The 25,563-nt window shown below is 35.3% G+C and overlaps 4 protein-coding genes across 10 annotated transcripts; all 4 read left to right on the top strand.

Annotated features, from left to right (window-relative positions):
* Positions 1–262: 262 nt before the first annotated feature.
* On the top strand, positions 263–8,305 carry LOC111779095 (chromatin assembly factor 1 subunit A). Of its 2 annotated transcripts, XM_023659159.1 has the most exons (13): positions 263–650; positions 775–919; positions 2,027–2,122; positions 3,237–3,313; positions 3,948–4,027; positions 4,696–4,756; positions 5,062–5,129; positions 5,335–5,416; positions 6,380–6,463; positions 6,557–6,634; positions 6,955–7,074; positions 7,897–8,093; positions 8,141–8,305. In XM_023659159.1, exons 1-12 carry the CDS (start codon positions 483–485, stop codon positions 8,071–8,073), a joined length of 1,236 nt encoding a protein of 411 aa, XP_023514927.1. In that variant the 5' UTR covers positions 263–482; the 3' UTR covers positions 8,074–8,093; positions 8,141–8,305. The 2 variants fall into 2 exon arrangements, with proteins under 2 accessions (XP_023514927.1, XP_023514926.1); XM_023659158.1 differs by lacking the exon at positions 8,141–8,305 and having other exon boundaries at positions 7,897–8,104.
* Positions 8,306–8,891: 586 nt separating this feature from the next.
* Positions 8,892–11,471, top strand: LOC111778282 (pentatricopeptide repeat-containing protein At1g04840). Its single transcript, XM_023658003.1, has 2 exons — positions 8,892–10,169; positions 10,249–11,471. The coding sequence occupies exons 1-2, from the start codon at positions 8,960–8,962 to the stop codon at positions 11,079–11,081; spliced, it is 2,043 nt and encodes a 680-aa protein (XP_023513771.1). The 5' UTR covers positions 8,892–8,959; the 3' UTR covers positions 11,082–11,471.
* Positions 11,472–13,424: 1,953 nt separating this feature from the next.
* LOC111779084 (arginase 1, mitochondrial-like) lies at positions 13,425–16,556 on the top strand. 2 transcript variants are annotated; one of them, XM_023659143.1, is made up of 7 exons: positions 13,425–13,563; positions 14,341–14,483; positions 14,842–15,001; positions 15,239–15,372; positions 15,602–15,811; positions 15,965–16,075; positions 16,172–16,556. In XM_023659143.1, exons 2-7 carry the CDS (start codon positions 14,343–14,345, stop codon positions 16,430–16,432), a joined length of 1,017 nt encoding a protein of 338 aa, XP_023514911.1. In that variant the 5' UTR covers positions 13,425–13,563; positions 14,341–14,342; the 3' UTR covers positions 16,433–16,556. The 2 variants fall into 2 exon arrangements, with proteins under 2 accessions (XP_023514911.1, XP_023514912.1); XM_023659144.1 differs by lacking the exon at positions 13,425–13,563 and adding an exon at positions 13,594–14,262.
* Positions 16,557–17,334: 778 nt separating this feature from the next.
* Positions 17,335–25,381, top strand: LOC111778692 (SNF1-related protein kinase catalytic subunit alpha KIN10). 5 transcript variants are annotated; one of them, XR_002812598.1, is made up of 13 exons: positions 17,335–17,502; positions 17,703–17,786; positions 19,459–19,656; positions 20,174–20,358; positions 20,456–20,638; positions 20,732–20,863; positions 21,230–21,415; positions 23,212–23,301; positions 23,394–23,477; positions 23,857–23,997; positions 24,255–24,497; positions 24,736–25,034; positions 25,156–25,381. XR_002812598.1 is itself a non-coding variant. In XM_023658663.1 (12 exons), exons 3-12 carry the CDS (start codon positions 19,470–19,472, stop codon positions 24,847–24,849), a joined length of 1,545 nt encoding a protein of 514 aa, XP_023514431.1. In that variant the 5' UTR covers positions 17,335–17,502; positions 17,703–17,821; positions 19,459–19,469; the 3' UTR covers positions 24,850–25,378. The 5 variants fall into 5 exon arrangements, 4 of the variants coding, with proteins under 4 accessions (XP_023514431.1, XP_023514430.1, XP_023514432.1 ...); XM_023658663.1 differs by having other exon boundaries at positions 17,703–17,821; positions 24,736–25,378; XM_023658662.1 differs by having other exon boundaries at positions 24,736–25,378.
* Positions 25,382–25,563: the final 182 nt, after the last annotated feature.

Consider the following 25,563-nt stretch of genomic DNA (forward strand, 5'->3'; position numbering starts at 1 on the left):
TCTTATTTTTTATATATGTATATATGTATTTGTATATATATATATATAAACCATCGTATAAATGGTATTTTTGAAAATTGAAGAATTTTTTTTAGAATAAAATATTAATGATTTTAGATATTGTTAAAATTTATAGGTATTTTAGAGATTTTATTAAAAGTTTTTAAGGATATTATTAAAATTGTAAAAAGATTAAAAAAAAAAAATGCAAAAATCGGATATTTTTGTTAATTGCATAAGACGTGAATAAATGTGATTTACCCAAAACGAATGGAAAATGCAATTACGAAGTTGGATGAGTTAGCGGGCGGTGCAGTTTACGGCAAGTATCAAAATTCAGTTCTCAGCCAATTTTTTCGCATTTTCTTTGGGACAAGCAACCGAAAAATCACACGGATCGAGAGGTAGGAGGAACAATCCGCCGATTTGCAGCATCAATTTCGATTCGAATTCTGTAATTCAAATCGAACAATTTGGCATCAATGGCTGGCCTATCGCTTAAGTGCGGGGATTGTGGCGCTCTTTTGAGATCCGTAGAAGAAGCTCAAGAACACGCTGAACTCACTTCTCATTCCAACTTCTCTGAGTCCACTGAAGCTGTTCTCAATCTCATCTGCACTGCTTGCGGCAAGCCCTGCCGATCCAAGACGGTATGAATTCCGAGGCAGTTTCTTTGGATTTTATATCTAATTCATTTGCGTGCTTTGCTGGAATCTGTAATTGTGTTTAGTAGAACCACGTATTTTGAATCTTTTGTGGTGTTTGGTGGAGTAGGAAAGTGATTTGCACACGAAAAGGACTGGCCACACTGAGTTTACTGATAAGACTTTGGAGGCTGCAAAACCAATAAGCTTGGAGGCCCCGAAGGTAGCTGCGGAGTCAGAAGATGGTGGGGATGCAAGTGCTAGCAAGTCTGAAGGTATAGAACAAGTCTTGCTATAATCAGTTCTTTAACTTTGCATTCATCAATGAATTGTGTGTTTGATGTTAAAGAAAGAACATATTTGCTGAAATGGACCCAGGTCTTGACGATTAATGTCTAAGGTTAAATGGTGTAGAGGTTTGTGGCTGTCTGATGGACATCCATTTTGACAATGCCAGTTCTAGAGTTCAAGTTATAGAGAAAAAACGCCTCAGTTACACTATCTCCAACTTACTATTTCAATGGCAAAAACAGGACAACGAGTCCCAAGGTCACCTTTTCATTCACTGTCTAATGGTATCTCAGAAATTACTTATTTTCTTTGTTCGGTGGACATCCTTTTTAAGACGAAGCTAAGTCCCTGATGTAGGATATTAGGCAACGTAAGTTCTTAGGTTGTAATGTTAAATTGATCTATTCTGTAGTATTTTCCCCTGGTGGGTTCTTGATCACCAACGCTTCTTTCCTTCCTTCCTAGTTCCTGCCATTCACGGACCTAAGAAAGAAGCTCTAAGCCAAAATAATGTAAAACCCAGTGAAAAACACCCTGGGGGTTTATCAATCAAAGGAAGAAACTGAATGTGACCTCACTACCACCATGTTTTATAGGTTTTCATTCACAAGTGTTGCAAGTTAAACGATAAATACGTAAATTGATTTGACTTACCAACCTATGAACTTAGATGCCCAACAGCTTTCATCATTTTTCTTCCCACTTCTCCGGTGCATTTCATTTGATCAATGAAGTTGTCTCTAATATTAAAAAAAAAAAAAAGACACCTTTGTTCACACCACCACCATCATCTCCCTTTCTTCTCTGTACATCTCTCCAATTAATTTATCCCCAGACCTTATACCTTCAAGTCAGTCGGCACCATGCATGAAATTTTTTCTATGAAGCGTTCCTTTTAAATACGATGGTCTATCATTAAAAAGGACATCTGACTAGAAAAAACTAGTGTTGTGCAAGGAGAAATTGGTATGAGAGGCCATGTGTGCAATCAAGCTGCATATTTGTTGTCTTTCTATTGGGTTACTGGTACTTTTTTCCCCTGGAGTGAACTAGTAACGTACTATTATTACTATTATTTCATTTGTATCCAGAAATGGTTGTGCCAGAGGTGAACAAGAGTATATTGGAGGAACTTGAATCTATGGGCTTCGCAACAGCACGAGCAACCCGTGCACTTTATTATTCTGGTGAGATGTTTATAAAGTTGAAATGCAAGTTTCTTTTTATTTTCATTTCAAATTTCCTGTTAAATGATTCAGTATAGCCTAACATAAGAATCTTTTTTTCTATTTGTTGTTGTGGTAATTTAATATGGTCATATACTTGGAGATTTTTGTACAACCCATGCAATATTATTTCTTCAAAACTGGAGTATTGATAGTCAACTTATTGGAACTCTCTAGTAAACTAGTATCTGAGTTCAGTGTTCACAACTTCCACGACTCTTACTGGAATGTTTTGTGGACCTCCTTTTTCAATATTCTTCCAACATAGGTAATACGATTTGGAGTAGCTTTTTGTAACTACTCCATTCAGGGTCTTTTGTATGCTTGTAGTGGGAGCGTGAATCACTGTCACTTTTTTGTTGTTGTCGTCATCATCGTAGTTATGATTGGTTGAGGTGTGCTGATATATTTTTTTTTGGATGATCTGTCTGTATTCTTTAATTTGTATTACTTCATTTTTTTTATTTGTGTTTCATGTCAATCAAATGAAGTTGGGTCAAGCGGTTGTTCAGTGAGATTAGTTGAGTTGTGCATACAAGCTGGCCTAGACACTTATCATTGTCAAAGAAAAGTCCCTAATAAAGTTAAGTTTCTCACGAAAAAGAGAGAATCAATCCGCTCATGTAGAATTAAAAGGATTATGGAGTCAAATTATCTTTCCTGATTGGAAAAATTGTAACCAAAGTGAAGATACTTTATACTTCTATGTTCCTATTACTTCCTTATGGATCTTTGGATTAGAAGCCCACTTTTTTTGAGAGAGATAAAAGTATTTACACGGGCATACAAAAAAACCAGTCCTAAAAGGAGTTTTGGACTAACGAAAAATATGACTCCAATCTAAAAGAACAAGACTAACTGATAATTACAAAACTGTACATGGTAAGTTCTTCTTGAAAAGGGCCTAAGCATGCTCCTCAAAGCATTAATAGTGCTTTATTTTGGTTCTTTTCCCGCCTCATCTCATCCATCAGTTATATAGACCATTTTCATGCATAATATTGGGATATTCAATTTAATATAACTATCATTTCTCTATCTATTAATTAACAAGCATTCGTTTCTCTCATATTAGGAAATGCAAGTCTGGAGGCTGCAGTCAATTGGGTAGTCGAACATGAGAATGATCCAGAGATAGATCAGATGCCTTTGGTATGACATGCTGTTCATATTTTTTTTAATATTTTGTATCTTTGATTTTCTCTTTATGTCTAATTTCCTTTACACATACAAAACAATTATTTTTTTTTTCATAAGAAACTATTCATTGATGTATGAAATTTACAAAAAAGAAAAAAAAAGAAAAAAAAAAAGAAAGAAAGAAAGAAAGAAAGAAAGAGAGAGAGAGAGAGAGCCCCAAACCAAAGGATGGGTTCACCATAGAGGTACAATTAGTTTGGTTTGTATTAGGTATCCAAACACAGAAAAAAAAGAAAGAAAAAGAAGAGCTTATCAAACCGATCAAAATCTACCAAACAAATTAAGAAACTTGCAGAATCAACCAATGCTGCTCAAATTGATGAAAAAACCAAATCAAACAAACCATTCTGTTTTTAAGTTATATAAAACTGAACCGACACAATGTAGCCAAGATGTATGACATCCTTTCCATTTTTGTAATCTTCGTTGGCAGGATGTCATACCATCTTTCTTACATATTATATTGTTGTATTCCAAGTAAAAAAAAATCTTGACAGAGACAGTAGGCCAAAAGGACATATGACATCCCTGTGTGCATTTTTAATCATTGCAGGGAATGACACCTGACTTTGTATTTATCTTGCAGGTTCCTAAGGATACAAAGGTCGAGGCTCCCAAGCCTGCTCTTACACCTGAGCAACTGAAAGCAAAACAGCAGGAGCTAAGGTATAGAGTAGGTCACTCAGTGAAATGAAGCAAGTATTGAATAGACAGAAGCATGTTTGTATTACCAAGCTTATTTCGATAAATTCCTCTCTAGTTACTCATCCTGGTTGTGTGTTTATGTTAATTTCTCTGGTTCTCTTGAAACTCAAGCTTTATTTTAATGCTTTAAAAGCAATTTTATTTAATCTCTTTATTTTGCTGAATGTTACTAGAATAAAAATCCTATGGTCATCAAGCTTGTTCTATACCTCTCATCCAGAGAGAACTTTATCCTTTTCACCCTCGAAAATCTCCTCAGTTTTTATATGTTAAATTCAACATTGAGCTAAATTGTTCTGTTCTTTTTTTTCTTTTGGGTTTTCAACTCTACTGTTATTTTTGGGTAAGATTGAATTAATTAAAAATACAAAATAGGGGGAGAATAATATATCTCCCATAATTCAACAAATTTAAAGAGTGACTTCCAATTAGATTGTATTACGTAAGGATTACAATTTTTTTTAACGTCCAAAGGGAGTACAATATCTATTTTCCCCGGATCAAATCTGTTATTTAACTTATTCCTCTGACTGCATAATTGCCAGTTAGCATTGTTTTGTTAGGTGAACGAGCAAACTTTTGGTGATTTTCTTGCTATTCTGTTTCTCATATGGTGAACTATTTTTTAGGGAACGAGCTCGGAAGAAAAAAGAGGAGGAAGAGAAGCTAGCAGAGAGAGAAAGGGAAAAGGTATTTTTGTTACATTCATTTTTTTTTTACAGAAATCTTTCAAGAAATAATTATAATTATGAGGAACATTAGGATGAAGACTTATCGTATTTTCATTCTAAAATTTTTTTGTTGTCATTTCTTTTATTTCTTTCATGTTTGTGTTCTAATTTTAATAATCAAGCTCCTTTTTTCTTTCTTTACTTTGGTGATTGAACTAGAAGTTGGGCCATGGAAAAGTGAAAGTAGTAAAGCTGGGTCTTTTAGCTTTTTAAGGACTGTGACAACTTGAATATATAATATAACGTGTTTTTTTTTTTTTCCAGGAGAGAATTCGAATTGGCAAGGAGCTCTTAGAAGCAAAAAGGATCGAGGAATTAAATGAGAGAAAAAGGTACTTTTTGGGTCTTTGTTACGGTATTTTTAAGATTGATAGAATTGTTCATATCTGTAATTGTTCTTATGATATTGAAAGCATGATTACAGTTTGATAGAATTGTTCATATCTGTAATTGTTCTTGTGATATTGAAAGCATTATTACGATATTGTACTCAAGCTTGTTCCCTTTTTCAACTGCAAAATACCTTTCCCGTTGTAGAATATTGGCCTTGAGGAAAGCTGAAAAAGAAGAAGAGAAAAGAGCCAGAGACAAAATTCGTCAAAAACTTGAAGAGGACAAGGTATTTTGATAGTTCCTGATCCTGGAGTTTTGTTTGATTAATGCAATGAAGCCATGGTTAAGATTTTCATTTTTAATATTCTTTTAAGTGCGTTGTTCTTCTTGAATCAATCTGCATTGATTTCTGACTGTGATTACTTTTCAGATTAATCTAAAATATTTTAAATGCATCGCTGCATGTTTGTTTACGGAAATTATTTTTAGTGTTGTGGTTGTATTTACACCTTTAATTATTTCTTCAGTAACCTCAGCCGTGAAAAGAAGTGATAATTAGACTGCAACCGGTAATTTCAATTATTTAACTAGCGGGGTTGGTCTACTGGTTAAAAGGCAGAGACTAATTTCTTTGGAGTCATGATTTGAAACCTCGGTGGTGAAATCTGTCTCATCAGTGTGTATTATCCTTTTCTAAGTCAAGTCAGCCCAGCTAGGATATTTATATACTGGATTTTCTTAATTCCAAATATAATGAGATTAATTGAGATTTGTTAAGTGAGCATGGATCATGAAAAACTTCCCATTATAATAATGTTTAATAAATAGGACTTCCCGGATAAGCTATGCCGATAAGCTAACAGATTAAAGAACAGAACTTTCCGGAGCAAAAAGATCATTTAATGAAAGCTTAGTTTATAAACTTTCCCCTTCCATTAATGGAAACTTATTCTCTCATAAAAAAAATAATGAATAATATGCAAGAGATATGGCGGTGTTTATGACTATTTAGTATTAAAAGGTTGCTACCAACAGAATGCTCATCATGAAATGAGTTTTAATTTTCTTCACCTTGAAGAACAAAGTTTTATGCAAAAGAAATCCTGATGGTCCAAAAGGAATGCTATTTTGGCTGGTAAAGAGTGAAAATTCTTCATTTTTGTTTTAAATAAACATATTACTGATGTTTTAGTTGTGGGAAATATGATAATAGAATTGAATTTTGTCCTAAAGAAGTTATTTTCCCCAGGCGGAAAGAAGACGGAGACTTGGGTTGCCAGCAGAAGATCCTTCCACTGCGAAACCTCCCGCCCCAGTTGTTGAAGAGAAAAAGGTATTGCCTGCCCTTCCGGATACGGAATCTACTCTTTAACTTCTGAATTGCATAGAGTACCTGTGATTAAATATTAGTTTATCTGAACTGCAGCTCTCGTTGCCGGTTAGACCTGCTTCAAAAGCAGAGCAAATGAGGGAATGTTTGCGATCATTAAAGTCCAATCACAAGGTAAATATATTTGAGATTTCATAAAACCCTCCAACAAAAATAGGAACTCACAAGAACCCACTCAAGTTACAATTACTTGCCTATATGCGCGCACACACACATAGAAGTACAATTACTTATATTATTGGGTATAACTGGAAAAAAAAAATTGAACTTTTACACCCGTTAGAAGTTGTGAACTTAGCCAAGTCAAAGACGTCACTCCTAATTTCTTGAACGTCAATACTGAAATGATAATTTCTATTCATCTTTCGTTTCTCAAGTAAATTCCATTGATTAGAGTGGCCGCTTGGCTTACTGAACTGCTTCTATTGTGGTAGGAGGATGATGCTAAAGTGAAGAGGGCGTTTCAAACCCTTCTAACTTATGTGGGAAACGTGGTGAAAAATCCTGATGAAGAGAAGTTCAGAAAGATTAGACTCAGCAACCAAACTTTCCAGGTAACTGCCCCAATTGGATGATTAATGGGACTGTTGTCCTTTTTTTATATTGATGGCCCTTTTTATGCTTCTCTTTTGCCGCGATTTTTTTCTGGTGAATAACTCTCTAATCCAAAATACTTCATTATATCACATACTTGCAAACCAATTATCTGTTTTCAGCTGGACCCATAATATATAACAAGCAATGAAGCAAGAATGATCTTTCTCCATTGGAATTTATCATTCGACCATTAACATTATGACAGTGAACTTGATTTTGTGATACTTGCTGCCACTCCGTGGCACGATTAGTTATCCTCTTTCTTGTTCATTGTAATTTTTAATCTAGAAATAGTTAAATAACAGATTTGATCCGGAGACTTCGACCTATTGTCTATTTAATCGCAAAATATTAGAAGTTATTATTTCGTACTTGAACTTTGAGATTGTGATTCTATATAGTTCTTCCTGTTAGTACTGTAGACAAAAGTTTGCTTATTTGAACTGAAGTGATATATGGGTTTGAAAAGTAAGTGGTGTGATCTTCATAGAAGGGATTCATTATGTGGGTTTGGAAAGTGTCACATGCTCTAATTATTTAGTCCAGCCATTTTCATTCTGGTTGTATCATATCAAATTAGTAAATGTTTTTTTGTAGTAAAAATTGTCACATCATAGTTAGAAGTTGAGTAATGTATAAGAACTAATTAGACCCAACCATAAAAACTTCAGGATTAAATTGATAAATTTATATATTCTCGAGCACATCGCTTGCAGTCCCGTCCCATTCTTGTTACGTTATAGTGAAACTAAACTGGGATTACTGATTGGATGCAACAGGATAGAGTGGGTGCACTGAGAGGAGGAATCGAGTTTCTAGAGCTGTGTGGGTTTGAGAAAATTGAAGGTGATGAGTTCTTGTTTCTGCCCAGAGACAAAGTTGACAGAGCAGTGCTTAATTCAGCTGGCTCTGAGCTCGACTCTGCAATTAAGAATCCCTTCTTTGGTGTTCTCTAATTTCATGTTACAGATAAATTNAAAAAAAAAAAAAAAAAAAAAAAAAAAAAAAAAAAAAAAAAAAAAAAAAAAAAAAAAAAAAAAAAAAAAAAAAACATATCATCTTTTCTTTTTTCTTTTGCTGCTGCTGCTGTGGATATGGTCCAGATTATTGTTGAAATTTTGTTATTTGGTGACACTACATGCAAAAATATTTAGGGCATTTACCATTAAATAACAATGTTTTCTCAGTGATCGATGCTTTTTATTTATCCTTTAAAACTTTTGTAATGGTTTCTAAACTTGAATTTGTTTGTTTGGTAAGTTTGTTATTAGATTAATATATGCATGTAGGGTTTAACAAGTCAAGTAGTGGTCGTTCCTTGTCCTTGAGGCTTGTCGGTCTGTGAATTCTTTAAGATAGGTCAGACAGGCTAGGATTGTTGAAGTTCTCCTTTTATCCCTTGTTTTTAAGGCTCGTCGGCCTATAAATTCTTCAAAGTAGGCTAGACGGATTGGAATTGTTGAAGTTCTTTTATGTTATTAATTTTAGTTTAGTTTGATCCTTATACTAAGGATTAGTATATATCAAAACTAAGATATAAAACTAAATTAGATGTTGGAAGTTTATATATATATATATATATATATATATATATATATATATATATATATGGTATTGAATATTACATGTAATTTTGAAATTATAATTTTTAAAAATTTTGTTGGTAAGATATTATTACGATATATTTTTTTAATTAAAATGTTAATTAGATTAAATTTTAAAAATAAACAAATAATCAAACTGTTCCCGCTCATTTAAACGGCAGAAAGGAAAGCCCGAAGCTGACAGTTCTCTCTAATCTTTCCAAGATCCAAGATCGATAGATTCAATACAATAATTTCTATGCTTCTTCTTCGATTGAATGGAACTGGAAGTAACAGAATGAAAAATCTTCATGTTCTTTTCAAGCCAAGGATTGCCTTCTTCAATTCAACGTCTTCTTCATCATCACCTCAGATTTCATCTCAGGAAACCCATTTCATCGATCTAATACATGCTTCCGATTCGACCCACAAGCTTCGTCAGATCCATGGTCAACTCTACCGCTGTAACATCTTCTCCAGCAGCCGGGTCGTGACCCAGTTCATCTCTTCGTGTTCTTCGTTAAATTCTGTCGACTATGCGGTTTTGATCTTCCAGCGGTTCGAGTTGAAGAATAGTTTCCTCTTCAATGCATTGATTCGAGGACTCGCTGAAAATTCCAGGTTCGAGAGCTCAATTGCTTACTTTGTTTGCATGCTGAGGTGGGAAATTAGCCCTGATAGGCTTACTTTTCCGTTTGTGCTCAAATCAGCGGCGGCTCTTTCCAATGGTGGCGTTGGGAGTGCTTTACATTCTGGGATTGTGAAATTTGGACTTGAATTTGATTCTTTTGTGAGGGTTTCGTTGGTGGACATGTACGTGAAAGTTGACGATTTGGGTTCTGCCTTGAAGGTGTTTGATGAAAGTCCTGACAGAATTAAGAAGGAAAATGTGTTGATTTGGAATGTTCTTATTCATGGGTATTGTAGAGTGGGGAATTTGGTAAAAGCTACGGAGCTATTCGAGACAATGCCTAAGAAGGATACAGGTTCTTGGAATAGTTTGATTAATGGCTTCATGAGAAAGGGGCAGTTGGGTCCAGCAAACGAACTGTTTGAGAAAATGCCTGAAAAGAATGTGGTTTCTTGGACTACAATGGTGAATGGATTTTCACAGAATGGAGACCCTGAAAAGGCACTGCAATTTTTCTTTTGTATGCTCGAAGAAGGCGCACGGCCGAACGATTACACAATTGTCTCTGCACTTTCAGCTTGTGCAAAACTTGGTGCCTTAGATGCTGGTTTAAGGATCCATAGATACCTTTCAAGCCATGGTTTCAAATTGAATCAAACGATTGGAACTGCACTTGTGGATATGTATGCAAAATGTGGAAACATTGAGTCTGCAGGAGAGGTGTTTCGTGAAATAAAACAAAAGGGTCTTCTTACTTGGAGTGTTATGATCTGGGGCTGGGCTATCCATGGACATTTTAAGAAATCTATACAATACTTTGAATGGATGAAGTCTACAGGTTTAACTTCATTTTGCGTTTGTTATTCTCTGAAGTTTATTCTTTGTTGTCCATAACTCAAAACTCGGTATGTTTGCAGGAACAAAGCCAGATGGGGTGGTGTTTCTAGCTGTTCTTACTGCTTGCTCACATTCTGGACAAGTAGACGATGGACTCGAGTTTTTCGACAGTATGAGGCGAGACTACTTGATTGAGCCTTCTATGAAGCATTACACTCTGATTGTAGACATGCTAGGAAGGGCTGGTAGACTAGATGAAGCTCTAAAGTTCCTAAGAGACATGCCTATCAATCCGGATTTTGTGGTCTGGGGTGCTCTATTTTGTGCTTGCAGGGCTCATAAGAACATTAAAATGGCCGAATTAGCATCCGAAAAGCTTCTTGAACTTGAACCGAAGCATCCGGGGAGTTACGTATTTTTGTCGAATGCATATGCTGCTGTAGGAAGATGGGAAGATGCAGAGAGAGTGAGAGTTTCAATGCGAGATCGAGGTGCACAAAAGGATCCAGGATGGAGCTTCATGGAAGTGGATGATAAGTTACATAGATTTGTGGCTGGTGATAATACTCATAACCGTGCCCAAGAGATATACTCGAAATTAGATGAGATAAATGCAGGTGCCAGGGAAAAAGGATACACAAAAGGAATTGAGTGTGTTCTTCATAACATTGAAGAGGAAGAGAAGGAAGAAGCACTGGGACATCACAGCGAGAAGTTGGCGCTTGCTTTCGGGCTCGTTAGTACAGCCCCGGAAACGACGATTAGGATAGTGAAAAACCTTAGAGTTTGTGTGGATTGTCATTCATTCATGAAATATGCAAGTAAAATGAGCCAGAGAGAGATCATTCTGCGGGATATGAAACGATTTCATCATTTTCATGATGGGGTTTGTTCATGTGGAGATTATTGGTAAAAGATTGTTGATCAGAGAAGGTGGAACTACTGATGCTTTTGTTACTGAGGTTGCCACTTATAGCTAAGCCTACTCCCATACTTCTCGAATCTCCGTTCTCGCAAAATTCTCGACATCAAACCATTTTCGAGATATTCGGCTCCGTTTTTAACTCTCACCAGGCTTTGTTGGATGAAAAGAAAAGTTGAAAAGTCCCACATCGGCTAATTCCTTAGGGAATGTTCATGGGTTTTCAAGGAATACTCCCTCCATTGGTATGAGACCTCTTGGGGAAAAGTCCCGCATCTGCCAATTTAGGGAATGTTCATGGGTTTTCAAGGAATACTCTCTCCATTGGTATGAAGCATTTTGGGGAAGCCCAAAGCAAAGCCACAAGAGCTTATGCTCAAAGTAGACAATATCATACCATTGAGCAAAGCCACGAGAGCTTATTCTCAAAGTCATACCATTGTGGAGAGTCGTGTTTGTCTAACACACTCATCGATTAATTTTGATCAACTCCCTTGTAGGTTTGTTCTTTTCCTCTTGATGATCGTTGGTTATATTCGTTAGTTCTTCTCTTAATTCCATGGTCTACTTGCCAATCTGCTAGAGTTTCTTTTTCATTAATTCGTTGATTGAACGTTTGAATTCGAGTCGTTGAGTTTAATTTCGTGTTCTTGGTTTCTTTTTCTTGTTGTTTGTTGATCGGGAGAGTGGTAAAAGTTCGTTAACTTAAATTGTTAAGGCTATTTTGTTTGTCTCGATTATGTTTATGGCATGAACAGTGGGAGTTTTGCCTTAGATTTTCATAATTCTGTGGTTGATTGTTTTAAAATTAAAGGAGTCTGACTTTCGTGGATTGTAGTTTCAGGACTGATGGCTAAGAGCTCTACTTCAAGCAAGAGCATGATGATCTTGGTAAGGAAGCAATCAGTTATTGATGATGTTCTTTGATTTCTTCCCCCAAAACCTAGAAAAATCCTAACCCCGTCGCGAATTGGTGGTTTCCAGCCATGTGAAACGCCGTCGGAGGCGGACATTGATGATGGTTTCCGTCGAGGTTAAATGGCGACGTCGGCGGCAACAGAGCCTTACCGGTTCGGACCGCCGTCGATTTCTCGAATTTCTCCGCTACTTCGGCTCTCAAACCCATCAATGGCAATCGAAACCCCCCTCGATTCTTCCAATCTCATCCCTTCCATAGACTCCTCTCATCCGGATGACCGCAACAAAAGAGCTTACCGGAGGGAGAGAAGAAGAATGGGATATTAGGATACCAGGTGTTAGCTCTGATACCAATTGTTAGGATCGCTCAACAACGCTTACACTCAATCAAGATGAATCCAACAAATCGGAGAGAGAAAATACAAGGAAAGGAAAGAACGCTCACACNAGAGAAAATAAAAAAAAAAAAAAAAAAAAAAAAAATTGGCTAAAGATTTTATATGGATGACTTTACAGCAAAGACAAGACAAGACAGAATACATAGAATATGAAAAGTATATTTTGAGACCACCCATATATATATATATATATATCTACCATATACTATCTTCCATTCCAAATATTCCTATCCTAAATATTCTTTAAATTTTATTTAGTTTTGGTACTTAAAACAACTCAATTTACACTAAGCATATTTTGTATCATATATTTATTGTAGTAAATTATTAAATATGTTTTATGAAAAAAAAAAATATATATATATATATATATTTTGAAATATGTTGACATATTTTATATAACTGTTTTAATTTTTATTATTAATTTATAATTGGATGAATGGTTCTTTGAGGATAGATCAATCTCGATGTAAATACGATTGAGAACGTGAATACGATATTAAATTTGTATTAGATGGCATCTAACAAACTTCATTCTTATGGTCCGTTTAGGCTTAGAGCTAACAACAATTAATCAAAAAAACATTCAATACCCGTTTAGTTAGGTTTTGTTTAAGATGTGGAACGTTAATAAAATATTACTGTCCAATTTTAGATAATTAACCATGGCTAAAATAATTTTTAGTAAATAAGTAATTTATTTATTTAATATTTTTTTGTCCAAATAAATTAAATATATATTAAAAATTAAAAAATTAAAGGGTTATTAAATGAAGTTTTGATTTTAAGTTTTTTAGGTTTTAAAACTAAAATAAAAAACTGATTTTTATTTTTAGAAATTAGCTAAAAGTTTAAATATTTCCTAATAAATAAAATTATTGCAAATCAATGGTAAAAAAAAAAAAAATATATATATATAGCATTTATAAAAACTAATTTGTTATCAAAATTGGATAACAAAACAAAACAAAAAATATTGTTTAAATTCCAGAATTCAAGAAAAAAGCAGTTTTTAATTGTCACAGGGCAGCCATTGGAAAGCGTGCTGTTTGCTCTTTGCTCTGCCACTTTTTCTTGGTTATTCTGCTTTGCAGTACAACGTTCATACGATTCTTTTTCAGCCCTTCACTCCCCCATCAACTCGCCGCTCTTCATCAGTAAGTTTTCGATATCCTTTCTCTCCTCTTCCATTTCCATTTTTCATTTCATGATTCTGGTTTAATTCTGAGGAAAAGTGAACAGAAAAGGAAGCAGATGATTACTGTTTACCTTTTTGGCCGAGTTTTTCTGTTCGGATGGGTAAAAGATCATTTGGATTTCACGAATTGCGGATTACACTGTCGCTCGCTCTTGGTTTTCTCTGATTTGAGTTTCTTCGCTGTTAGTTGTGGTTGCTTGAGGTTGATTTACACCGATTGTTTGTAATTTCTTGCCTGAAGTATGGTAATCTTGTTATTTGTTTAGGAATGGCGTTTTCTCGAAGAGAAAATTGTTAAAATATGGATCTCTACCTGATTTTCTTTCGCTATCTAGTACGATAACGTTTTTGTCCTTGAATTTGCGCTTGCTCAGGGGACTGTCGCTTCGCTTACAACCTCAGATTTCCGTTTCACCATATATATTGATTTGTAGGCAGAGAAAATTTATTGGTTTTGATTATGGGTCTTATGGAAGCACGTTGATAAGACATCAATGGTTTCGTTAGCTTCCAAGCTCACCGTGGGCTCAGAGTTCCGCTAGATTCTTCTATAGAGCAAAGAAGCTATTTATTGTACCTATAGAATTTGGATTCTAAATTTGGGTTTGATACACTTCTTTTCAAGATAGCTATAATTGATCTCAGCTCATTAGGTGGAGTAAGTTGTTCTTCCCTGACCTTTTGAATTAGAAGTTCATTGCTCAATTTTAATTCACATGTACTATTTTGTTCACAGAAATGTCAGTTTTAGGACGGAGAGGAATTCATTACTTTCAGAAACTAAATGCTGCAAACATTCCCACTGCATTGATTGAGAAGGGTCAAAATCGTGTTATTGAAGCTTCTCTAACACTCATTCGCGAGAGAGCAAAGCTCAAGGTATGCTGCTTTAACGAATAATTATTCTTGTTTCTCATGTTTTTATTGATCTGGTTCCTCGTGATTTCGTCCTTACCAAACAAAATCTAGGCAACTTAATCAAACTGATTAGATAGTGTGACCCCAAGGATTGGATAATCTTAAGGCTTCGGGTCGAGTATTTAATAATTTAAAAGTCTTGTTGTTTCTGAGAGTTGCTCTTAGGCGGGTGAAGCCTCATTAAGGATTAGTGAGGATGAGTTGTGAGCATGATGCAGGTGAGGGTGGTTTAGTCATTCTTAAAATACGAGTATTTGATACTTGAGTTTTCCAGCAGCCAATTACAACGTTAAAGCTTTTCGACTTGTTTTCCTCCTAGGGTGAGCTCGTGCGTGCTTTAGGAGGTGCTGTAGCATCAGCGTCTCTTCTTGGAGTTCCTTTGGGACATAACTCATCATTTCTTCAAGGTCCAGCATTTGCACCTCCTCGGATCAGGGAGGCCATCTGGTGCGGGAGTACAAATCCAACTACTGAAGAAGGTATTCTCTTCCGTCATCTCTGGGAAGTTTAAGTTTAATTTAGTATTTGCTAATGTGGAATAGCAATAAAGTTGATTCATTCTTAATATAAAACAACAATGGTAACTTAATCTTTTGTTGTTGCTTGCACTTGACATCTGTGGCCAACCCCCTTTCCTGATAGCTTATATTAGCTGAAATTATGAAATTTGTCTACAATTCACATGCCTAGTGAAAGACAATGCTTTGCTAATGCAGGGAAAGAACTTACTGACCCCAGAGTGCTGACTGATGTCGGTGATGTCCCTGTCCAAGAGATCAGGGACTGCGGCGTAGATGATGAAAGATTGATGAAAGTCGTGAGCGATTCTGTCAAGCTGGTGATGGAAGAGGTGAGCAACTCTGGAGCATATTTTTATTCACTTATATTTTCTTTTGTTTAAAAGTTGTTTCACTTGTGGTGCCTCATTGATTAGCAATGTTTCCATTCCACTTCACGTGCAATGACTAAACGTTCATCGTTCATTTGATAACTTGTCGTTAGAGTTTTTGCCATTGAAATGTCACATTGTCCTCTACATATTGGTTTAGTGGGTTAAATTTATAATCTTGCCCCTTCAGGATCCACTACGTCCACTGGTTTTAGGAGGCGACCACTCCATATCTTACCCTGTTATCCGAGCTGTCTCTGAGAAGCTCGGGGGTCAAGTTGATATTCTTCATCTCGATGCCCATCCCGATAATTATGATGCTTATGAGGGAAACTACTTCTCGCATGCTTCTTCTTTTGCACGAATTATGGAAGGTGGTTATGCTAGACGACTTTTGCAGGTAGGTTTCTTTCCTTTCGGTATCGGTTTTGATTGTTCGAGCTTATGTGAAAAAGCGGGGTTCAGTTAGATGTTTATAGTTTTGTTTTCTTCATTCGAATATTTCGAGTCCTTATTGGTTGAATCTATTGAACTTTGAGTCATGGTTTTTCAGGTTGGTATAAGATCAATATCTCAAGAAGGAAGAGACCAATGCAAAAGATTTGGAGTCGAGCTGTATGAAATGCGAACCTTTTCAAGAGATCGTGAATATTTAGAAAATTTGGTCTGTCTCTGTCTCTTCTGTTACGAGTTCATCTCATTCCTGCATATCTATTTCAAGGCATTGTCCTAACTTTTTGCGATGTCGAATCATGCACAGAAACTGGGGGACGGTGTAAAGGGTGTTTACGTTTCAATAGACGTCGACTCTCTCGATCCAGCATTTGCTCCTGGAGTGTCCCATATTGAGCCAGGTGGTTTGTCTTTCCGTGATGTTCTGAACATCATCCACAATCTTAAAGGGGACATCGTGGGCGCAGACGTCGTCGAGTTCAACCCTCAGCGAGACACGGTCGATGGGATGACAGCCATGGTTGCTGCTAAATTGGTAAGAGAACTCACAGCCAAGATAGCAAAATGAAAGTTCAATCATTAGGATTCTAGCTACTATAAATACCTGTGTTTTGCTGAGGGAACTTTTTATCACCCATCATCCAGTAATAAGTGAACTCCTGAGTTATGAACATTATAAGGTCTTATCTGTATACTCCAGCCAACATGCTCACCCGTCCTGGATACGGTCGAGTTTTCAAAAGTTTACTTATACTCTTAAAAGTTCTTTTAAAAATTTCAAAAATACTTTTACGGCTAGTATCACGTTTAAAAAATATTCATGAACTGAACTTTAAAAAATAACGTTAAGAAGTATGGAGATAATCTAGGAAGTATGGATATACGTTTTTGTCTATATATTAACGATTGAACTTTTTATTTATAAAAATAAAGAGTATTAATGTTACTTTTAAAATTTCATAAATATTTTTAAACACGGTATTAATAATAAAATTATTTTTAATTTTTTTTAAAAAATGGAAGGATATTAATGAAATTTAAAATTAGGTTACTTCAAACTTTATTTTTTAGTATCATCTTAAAATAAAGGAAAATAAAAAGTTATAAAAAGTTTACTCATATAGACCTTTAATTATAATTTATTGACGAAAACTAATTTATACCTCTAAATTTAAAACCTTAAATTAGTAATTGTATAAAAAATTATAAAGGAAAATTTAAATTTAAATTGGTATAATTATTAGTTTAAATTTTTAATTATATCATTTCTAAAATTTAGGGTATAAAAAATATATATTTTTTTTTGGCGTAAAATTAAATTAATTTTTTTTTATTTGCAAATAGCTAACAAAAACACTTGGAATTTGATTTTATTTAAAAAGGTAAAAACAATAAATCTTTCACCAAAAAAATAAAAAATAAAAAAAAAAACGAAAAATTTGTAATAAAAAAAATTGGGTTTCGTAAGTAACAAAGAAAAGAGTTTCTCTCTCTTCGAATCCACGCCCCTGTCTGTTGCTCTCTCTCGCACCGGTCCCAACATCCATCGCCACGCCCCGTTGCCATCTCCCTTCGCTCGCAACCAGCATTCAGCTCTTTCTTCCTCAGATCTACACTCTCCATTTCCATCACTCTCAGGTTTTCTTCTCTTCTTCATCGTGTATCAGTTTCAGAACGATTTATTCTGTATTCAGACAGATTCACAACGCCGATTCTCGCTCCCTATCTTGTTCTCGTTCATTTCTGTTTCGATTTTCTTGTTGTCTTCTGTTATATGAGCCAAATTTATGCTCTTGGTTATTTTCACCAATTGTTAAGGCCTCTATTTGGTTTCTTAGGTGTCAATTTGCTGGTTTACAATCCATTTTGTTTCGATCTCTGCCCGGTGCCCTTCGTTGAATCTCGCGGGAGTCTTTCTGGAGGTTTTTCTTATGCATTTCCCTGTTGATTTTGATATGTATGGATTTTTTTTTTCTGTGATTATTCAGCTAAATTTTCGTTGTTTGGTAGGATTTTGTTTATTCCTGAATAATTTGCACTCAATTTGTGGTGGAGTGTGCTGAATTTCGTTTTTTTTTTTTTTTTTTTTTTTTGGAGTGTGTTAAAATAATGGAAACTAAGCGTGTTGAATTTAGGAATTTATGACGTTGTGTTTCGATAGTTCTATCCATTTTAATCATTTGGTTTGGAATTCGATGTTTATTGAATTCATCGTAGTGTGTTCGTGGTAAGTGGAATTGTGGAAAGTAGCGAAGTCGATGGAATATGGTTTTTTTTTCCCGGTTACTCAACTATCAAAAGTTATTCTATTCCTTTCCATCTATAATATCCACAGTAAAACTTTGGTTGTATTTATCGGAAGAATTTTGGCTTTTCTTTTTAAAAGCTAGGTTTGTAGGATCCCCCTTGAAAGAGATTCTTAATGGTATGCGGTGTTCTATAGTAAATATGGTTTGAATGAGTTTTGATGGGTTGCCTCAACTCATAGCACAATCAGAAGAAATTGCCCTTGGAATTTTGTGGTTAAGGGTAAGAGAAGATGTCTGAATTCGCTTACCATAGAAATTGGGCATGGGAAAAATACTAGTTTCTGGTTTACTTGTTGGGCAGTGTGTAAACCTCTAAAAAATTTCTTTCTCAGACAACCCAAATTTGTGCACTAAAGACATGGCTATGACTAATCTACAAGATGAAGGAGGAGGAAAGTGGAAGCTTTTCTTTCAGAGTCCTTTTGTATGGAAGGGAAATCGAGGAGTTAACCAACCTCATCATCCTTCTGGAGAAACAGACAATAAATAACCTCTCGATCACCTATTACTGTGGACACTACACTAATCTGGAACTACACTTGTAGCTTGGAATTTTATTTCCTTTCTGATAGAGCATTTTTATGGATCAGAATTTGTACAAATGCATCGGGTTTGTTGTTGGGGGCCTCAATATAGCAACCGAGATTCAAGGAAGAAATCCTCACGTTAGTTCATCAGTCTTTTTCTGCTATGTCAGAAACAAGGGGGGAATCTTCATCATCTCTTCCTCCATTGTTCTTATGCCCAAGTCCTCTGGTTCTCTCTTTTGCAAAATTTGATCATGTTTGGTGCTTCCCCAAAAAATTCATGGCAGCTCTAGAGTAACCTCTTCTTGACCGTCCCTCTTTGAATAAAAGGAAACATGATTTTGGGAGGTGTGGTTCAGATACCATACATTTCGGAGATCAATCTCTCTCTCTCTCTCTCTCTTATTCTTCTTCTTCTTCTTCTTCTTCTTCTTTGGTAACTGCAGTTTTTAATTTTTAATTTATTTAACCCTTGGCTATATCTGTTCATTTCCTTATCACCCACTCTTGTTAATTTTAGTTGTTTTGGAATATATGTTCATACCTTCCCTTAATTTATATCTAGTTGAGAGTTTTTTAACACCCTTGAAAGATGCTTGCATCCCTTTTATATGTTTCATCATGATGCTAGTGGATATCTGATTTCATTCCATTTCTCTCTTTAGCAAGCAACTTTGTGCTATTGTATTCTCATTACCATGGAAGATTTTTTTTTCTTCAATGTTGATCTCATTTTCTTATTTTAACCATTATTGTAGGATAGAGTTAAATGGATGGACCAACTGGTCGTGGCGGCGGCATGGATATGAATTTACCGAACTATAAGCTTGGGAAAACCCTTGGCATTGGTTCATTTGGGAAAGTGAAAATTGCAGAGCATGCTTTAACTGGTCATAAAGTTGCTATTAAGATACTTAACCGCCGGAAGATAAAAAACTTGGACATGGAAGAAAAAGGTTTGGTTCTTTCTTGAATTGTGGACACATTTCTTCTTTAAGCATTATCATCAAATTCATTAATCTGTGAAAATTCCGTCATTAGGATTTTCATCATTTTGATTGCAGGGTTTGTTTTTAAAAACAAGTTGATTATTTCTCCCTTGATCTTATTTTACTTGATTGGAGTTCCTTTATGTTGTTTGGTTNTTTGTATGCCCGTGTATTCTTTCATTTTTCCTGAATGGAAGTTCACTTATTCATTATTAAAAAAAAAAAGGTTAAGTTCAAATTTCCTAAGTTCTTCCTACTTAGAATTCTTAATTTGTTTAGATGGTTCGCTTGTTAGATCATGATTATATCATCTTTTTATGAAGTTGGTTTGGTTTGAGGCTTATGCTTTTTTTTGTTCGCTATCTGGATTTTGAAATTTAGTTTTTCTTTCACATTCTGTTACATCATGAATGTATCGTATTTTTTATATAGTTGGTTTTGAATTTGAGGCTTATGCCTTCTTCTTGCTATGAATTTTATGCAGTAAGGAGAGAGATTAAAATATTGAGATTGTTCATGCATCCTCACATTATACGGCTCTATGAAGTTATAGAGACCCCGACAGACATTTATGTTGTGATGGAGTACGTAAAATCTGGAGAGCTCTTTGATTATATTGTAGAAAAGGGAAGGTTGCAGGAAGATGAAGCCCGTATTTTTTTCCAACAGGTAAGTGGCAATTGTAATTCTAAACCTTGGTTGCAACTTGCAATTCGTGATACTTCTATCTGAGTTATGACGTGGGCTATCAACTTTCATGGAACAGATAATTTCTGGTGTGGAGTACTGCCACAGGAATATGGTGGTGCACAGAGATCTTAAGCCTGAGAATTTGCTTTTGGACTCCAAATGTAATGTGAAGATTGCTGATTTTGGTTTGAGCAATATAATGCGTGATGGTCACTTTCTGAAGACAAGTTGTGGGAGTCCCAATTATGCTGCTCCAGAGGTAGGTTTATTGCAGGGTAGTAACTCCCGAGGAACTGATTCCGTTTTGTTGGGTTTCAATTTAACAGCCACAACTTTTTAATTTTATATTTAGGTAATCTCCGGGAAATTATATGCTGGACCTGAAGTAGATGTATGGAGTTGTGGTGTTATTTTGTATGCGCTTCTATGTGGCACTCTTCCTTTTGACGATGAAAACATTCCCAACCTGTTTAAGAAAATAAAGGTATTTCTAGATTTATTTCCATTTTGCTTAATTTTTGTTATTGTTGGAATATAGTATCTTGGCAATCTTGAGCTTCTGCTTGGAATTATTTTCCTCTTAATGTTAGTATTTTCAGATATGGTCGGTTATTTTCAGATTCTCAAGGAAAATAACTGCCTTTTATAATTTAATAGTATGAGGCATTGGAGAAATATTGATTTATCTTAGATGTCAATTTCATGTACTTGGACTCTCCCTTATTGTGGCCAAGTTGTCTCTGTTTTACCTATTTAATTTAATATAATATAATATACCTGGCAGTTAATTCAAACTGTCTGGAGAATGATGAAAACTCCAAATCTTAACTGAAATTTTGCTGTCTTTTAGGGTGGGATCTATACTCTTCCAAGTCATTTATCGTCAGGTGCTAGAGAACTGATTCCTAGTATGCTGGTCGTTGACCCAATGAAGCGCATCACCATCCCTGAGATCCGACAGCACCCGTGGTTTCAGGCTCATCTTCCACGCTATTTAGCTGTGCCTCCACCCGATACAATGCAACAAGCCAAAAAGGTTTGGTAATAAAAATTTAATAAATATCCCCAAAAAAATCTTCTTTAAGCAATATCTTGAGAAGCCTTTAATTTCTTGAATTTTCATTATCTTATATTTGTAGTACTATATTTTATCATATAAAAAGGTTTATTTGCAGTTTTTTTATTGGGCACCTAAAAAACATTTGCATTAATTTGCACTTTGTGCTTAAGATTGAAAGGATTCTTGCACTTTAGTTTTCCTTGTGCTTTAGAAAAAATGCTTAGGTTTACTTTTTGTTATAATACTCTGTTTTTATGATGCTACTGGCAGAGTTCATTAATTTTTTCTTATGCCAAGATTCCTGATGAATTAGCCGACTCTCGATAGTTTATTTTCTTTTGAAATCGACTGCCCTATGAGAACATTTGTAGAACTTGCATAAGGAAAACCACTGAATTCACTACTTCGGATTGTAGGCAGGGAAATATAAGAACTTTTTAAGGTTCTGTATGTCTTTCTAAATCATGATATATTAGATTAGGATTTGTAGGTCTGAATGTATTCCTTTGTATTTTACCTTTCTGCTCCACGTAGTTAGACCATAAATTTTTCTTCTTCTTCTGCATTACAGTTTTCACTTATAATTGTGATGAATCAATAAAATATATGTCGACCTAAAATACATTGGATAGCTAAATATGTTTTTGTTCTTGAAAAGTCTGTTTATCACTATTTTTTAATTAGGGTTTCTTTGGAAGTCAGGTTGAAACTAGTTTACATTTTTTTATATGGAAAACATGCTATTATTTCATAATATGAAATACTACAAAAGACAGGGAAGATAATGGCAAGCCAAAAGAGTCTTACAGAAACACCTCCAGTATGTCATTAAGGAAGATAAACTGTAGTTTTGAAAGTAAAGAGTGTTTTTACACCAGCTGAGAGCCAAGCAAGTGGATCCATAAAGCTATCAGAAGGCTTCCCTATATCATTGAAGATGCGGTTGTTTCTCTCCATCCACGTTGACCATAAGAATGCCCTGATAATGGAGCTTCTTTTCTCTTTTAAATGATAGCCTCTGATAGGGTGACGGCTAGCATAACTTGAATATTTCTAGGATTGACTGTATACCATCCAAAGAAGGAAATCACAGCTTTCCAAAAGGATTTTGCAAATTGACAAGCAGTGAAGGGATAATAAGCCAAGGGGATCTTCATTGCAAGCTGTCGAATGTGTTTATGCAAGTGTGACTTAGTTCTCTTATAAATAACTTTATCTTCATAGGGTGCTTTCCTTTCCAAATGCTTTCACGGAGCTGTGGGCATGTACTTGTAACCTTTGATGCAAGGCTCTGTGTTAAACACATGGTGGTGATATAAATCTTTAGGGTCAATTTGCGACTGGCAAGCATCACTATTCTTGTTGTAATTTATGAAGGAAAGTGTGCAGTAGGGTTGCAGTTTGCATTATTCAAAATTTTAAAGAATTTTTATTATGTAGAAATTGGTAGGACACTTCTTTAAAACAGTTCTTAATAAGAAAATAGGAACAGTATTTTATTGTTCTCTCATGTTTTATTTAGTTTTTTAAAAAAATTAACTGTTAGTTTACTAGGCAGCTATTAGATGGCCATTGCATTGCGTCATTAGTATGTCTTTTAGAATATAACAAAGAGTAGTCAACCAGATAATTACCCAACTTACTGGACACCTATCCTTCTTCATAGGATTAATGAGTTATTTTCTGGTTTTGCAATAGAGATTCTTTATTGTTAGTTATTTGTCCCGCCAATTAAACTTTTTCCTTGATTAGTTATATATTTACTTTTTCAGATTGATGAAGACATTCTTCAGGAGGTTGTAAAGATGGGATTTGACAGGAATCAGCTGGTGGAGTCTCTTCGTAACCGAATTCAAAATGAGGTGCATAATTACTTCAATTTATTATCTGAAAGGAATTGCAAATTTTCCTTGCTATTTGTTACCAATAATCATTGTATTGATAATAATTTCAGGCTACAGTTGCTTATTATTTGTTGCTGGACAACCGCTTCCGTGTTTCTAGTGGTTATCTTGGAGCTGAGTTTCAGGAGACTATGGTATTCTTGTTTTTTTATTCTTGTTCTGGACTTCTGTCTGATAAAGCTTTTCACGTGTTTCTTTCTTACACTATTAGAAAGTCCTTTCCACTTGCCCTCCAGAATGCACCTTGCTGAAGATTCCCATGTTGAGGTCAAAAGAAAAGAAAAAAAAGTTTGGGAATTTTTTTGGCTCATTTTTTTTATTTTTTTTTTATTATTATTTTTTTTTTCTCATTTCCCACCAAAAAAATTAATAAAATCTTGTGATGTATTTCTCCTGTATTTTTGGGGGGGTGAATTGTCTTGTTTCCAGTTGAAAATTTTCTTTCATCTTTATTCTTATTTTGTTAGTACTGTGCAGTCCAACATATATTGTTTTTCTTTCATTATCTGATAGGAAACAGGATTCAACCGTATGCACCCTGGTGAACCTACAAGTCCTGTTGTAGGACACCGTCATCCTGGATATATGGATTACCAAGGAATGGGATTAAGATCACAGTTTCCTGTTGAGAGAAAGTGGGCTCTGGGATTACAGGTTGGTCTCTTGTTTCAATCCGTGTCAAGCAGAACTTCTAATGATGTATTCTTTCGTTTTTTTCATTTTTATTGGACGATGGATCTATTCAATGCTTAAATATTCTTCTGATGGGTGCGTATAAGTTATATGTGTACATGCAGGTGTACACGCTTATTTATTTTTTATTTCTGGTGTTAATTTTCTATATAACCTAGTAATTCATGATGCCTAATAAATGGATTATGATTGTACTCTTTGCTCTTATTTTTTGGCAGTCTCGCGCTCATCCACGTGAAATTATGACCGAGGTTCTTAAAGCTCTACGTGAGCTCAATGTGGCTTGGAAGAAGATTGGGCACTACAATATGAAATGTAGGTGGTTACCTGGAATTCCAGGCCATCATGAAGGCATGATCAACAGCCCTGTGCATAGTAATCATTACTTCGGGGACGAATCTACCATCATTGAAAACGATGGCGTCGTTAAATTGCCTAATGTTATCAAGTTTGAAGTTCAGGTATTTTTCCTTCTATTGTGGCATTTGAAAGAAACTTCACCATTTTATCTCGTTGGTTGTGACTAGGACCTTTGATTAACATATTGCCTAAGCTTGATTTGTTCTCGAGTTGTTTCATAAGGTCGTTGCGAGTTTCATGTTTAATATAGAAGATGATGTTCAGGGAAGATTACGTCGCTTTCTCGATAATAATCTCAAGCTTTATGCTCACTCTTTTTTGGTGGGATTTTGTTGTCAGCTCTACAAAACGCGGGAAGAGAAGTATTTGCTTGATCTACAGAGGGTTCAAGGCCCCCAGTTCCTTTTCCTGGATCTTTGTGCTGCGTTCCTTGCACAGCTCCGAGTGCTCTAAAAACACATAATTTTAACTCATGGGACGGTGAGCTTGTGAACCAAGATTTCACATGCATAACTTATCTATCATCTTACAGAATCTTAGTTCTTACCCTCCCAGTTTAGATGGATAGTAGCTCAGTCTTGTGTAAATCTGATTTTCGGTAGTAGAAGTTGTCAGATCTGGGCGTCCAATATTGATTGGTGATGCCCGTTACCTTCCCCTTCTTCATTCCAAGAAAAAAAAAAAGAAAAATCTATTTAACTTCTTGTGTACTGCTGTAATTTAAAGACATTCTCTTGTTTCATATCTCTTTCACTGCAGTTGCTCTCAGCTGTCGGTGTTCTCTTCGTCGAGGTTCCCGAAATCCTTTCGTCTTTGGTACGTCTCACCAAAACTCTTTAACTGGGTAGTTCTCTCCATCTTGTGACTGTTGAAATGACAAAAATCCTCTGTTGAATTTTGAGGAAAGACCCATGCATTGATTGCATTTAGAACGATTGTCTGAGTAAGATGCAATAACATATCACATATCGTATTTCGGGTAGAATATTAGTCTCATATTAATTGGTTACGACGTGCAAAGGTTCTTGCTCCCAAGTGCTATTGATCGAACGATCTTCGTCAAATACTGGACTTTGCCTAAAATAGAGGATTGTGGAGATAGAATGAACACTCAGAACTTTGAGTGGAAAACTGTGTTTGTGATATAAAATTTTGGTTTTTTTTTCA

Source organism: Cucurbita pepo, chromosome LG17 (assembly GCF_002806865.2).
Source record: "Cucurbita pepo subsp. pepo cultivar mu-cu-16 chromosome LG17, ASM280686v2, whole genome shotgun sequence".
Lineage (NCBI taxonomy): Eukaryota > Viridiplantae > Streptophyta > Magnoliopsida > Cucurbitales > Cucurbitaceae > Cucurbita > Cucurbita pepo.

Bases quoted from the DNA above. Each gene is read 5' to 3' on its own strand.
- LOC111778282 (XM_023658003.1), top strand. From the start codon at position 8,960: ATGCTTCTTCTTCGATTGAATGGAACTGGAAGTAACAGAATGAAAAAT. The intron at 10,170-10,248 runs GTTTAACTTCAT...GTATGTTTGCAG, and splicing joins TGAATGGATGAAGTCTACAG to GAACAAAGCCAGATGGGGTG.
- LOC111778692 (XM_023658663.1), top strand. From the start codon at position 19,470: ATGGATGGACCAACTGGTCGTGGCGGCGGCATGGATATGAATTTACCG. The intron at 20,639-20,731 runs GTAGGTTTATTG...TTTTATATTTAG, and splicing joins CCAATTATGCTGCTCCAGAG to GTAATCTCCGGGAAATTATA. The intron at 23,478-23,856 runs GTATTCTTGTTT...ATTATCTGATAG, and splicing joins CTGAGTTTCAGGAGACTATG to GAAACAGGATTCAACCGTAT.
- LOC111779095 (XM_023659159.1), top strand. From the start codon at position 483: ATGGCTGGCCTATCGCTTAAGTGCGGGGATTGTGGCGCTCTTTTGAGA. The intron at 4,757-5,061 runs GTATTTTTGTTA...TTTTTTTTCCAG, and splicing joins CAGAGAGAGAAAGGGAAAAG to GAGAGAATTCGAATTGGCAA. The intron at 6,464-6,556 runs GTATTGCCTGCC...TCTGAACTGCAG, and splicing joins CAGTTGTTGAAGAGAAAAAG to CTCTCGTTGCCGGTTAGACC.
- LOC111779084 (XM_023659143.1), top strand. From the start codon at position 14,343: ATGTCAGTTTTAGGACGGAGAGGAATTCATTACTTTCAGAAACTAAAT. The intron at 15,002-15,238 runs GTATTCTCTTCC...TTGCTAATGCAG, and splicing joins AAATCCAACTACTGAAGAAG to GGAAAGAACTTACTGACCCC. The intron at 16,076-16,171 runs GTCTGTCTCTGT...AATCATGCACAG, and splicing joins GTGAATATTTAGAAAATTTG to AAACTGGGGGACGGTGTAAA.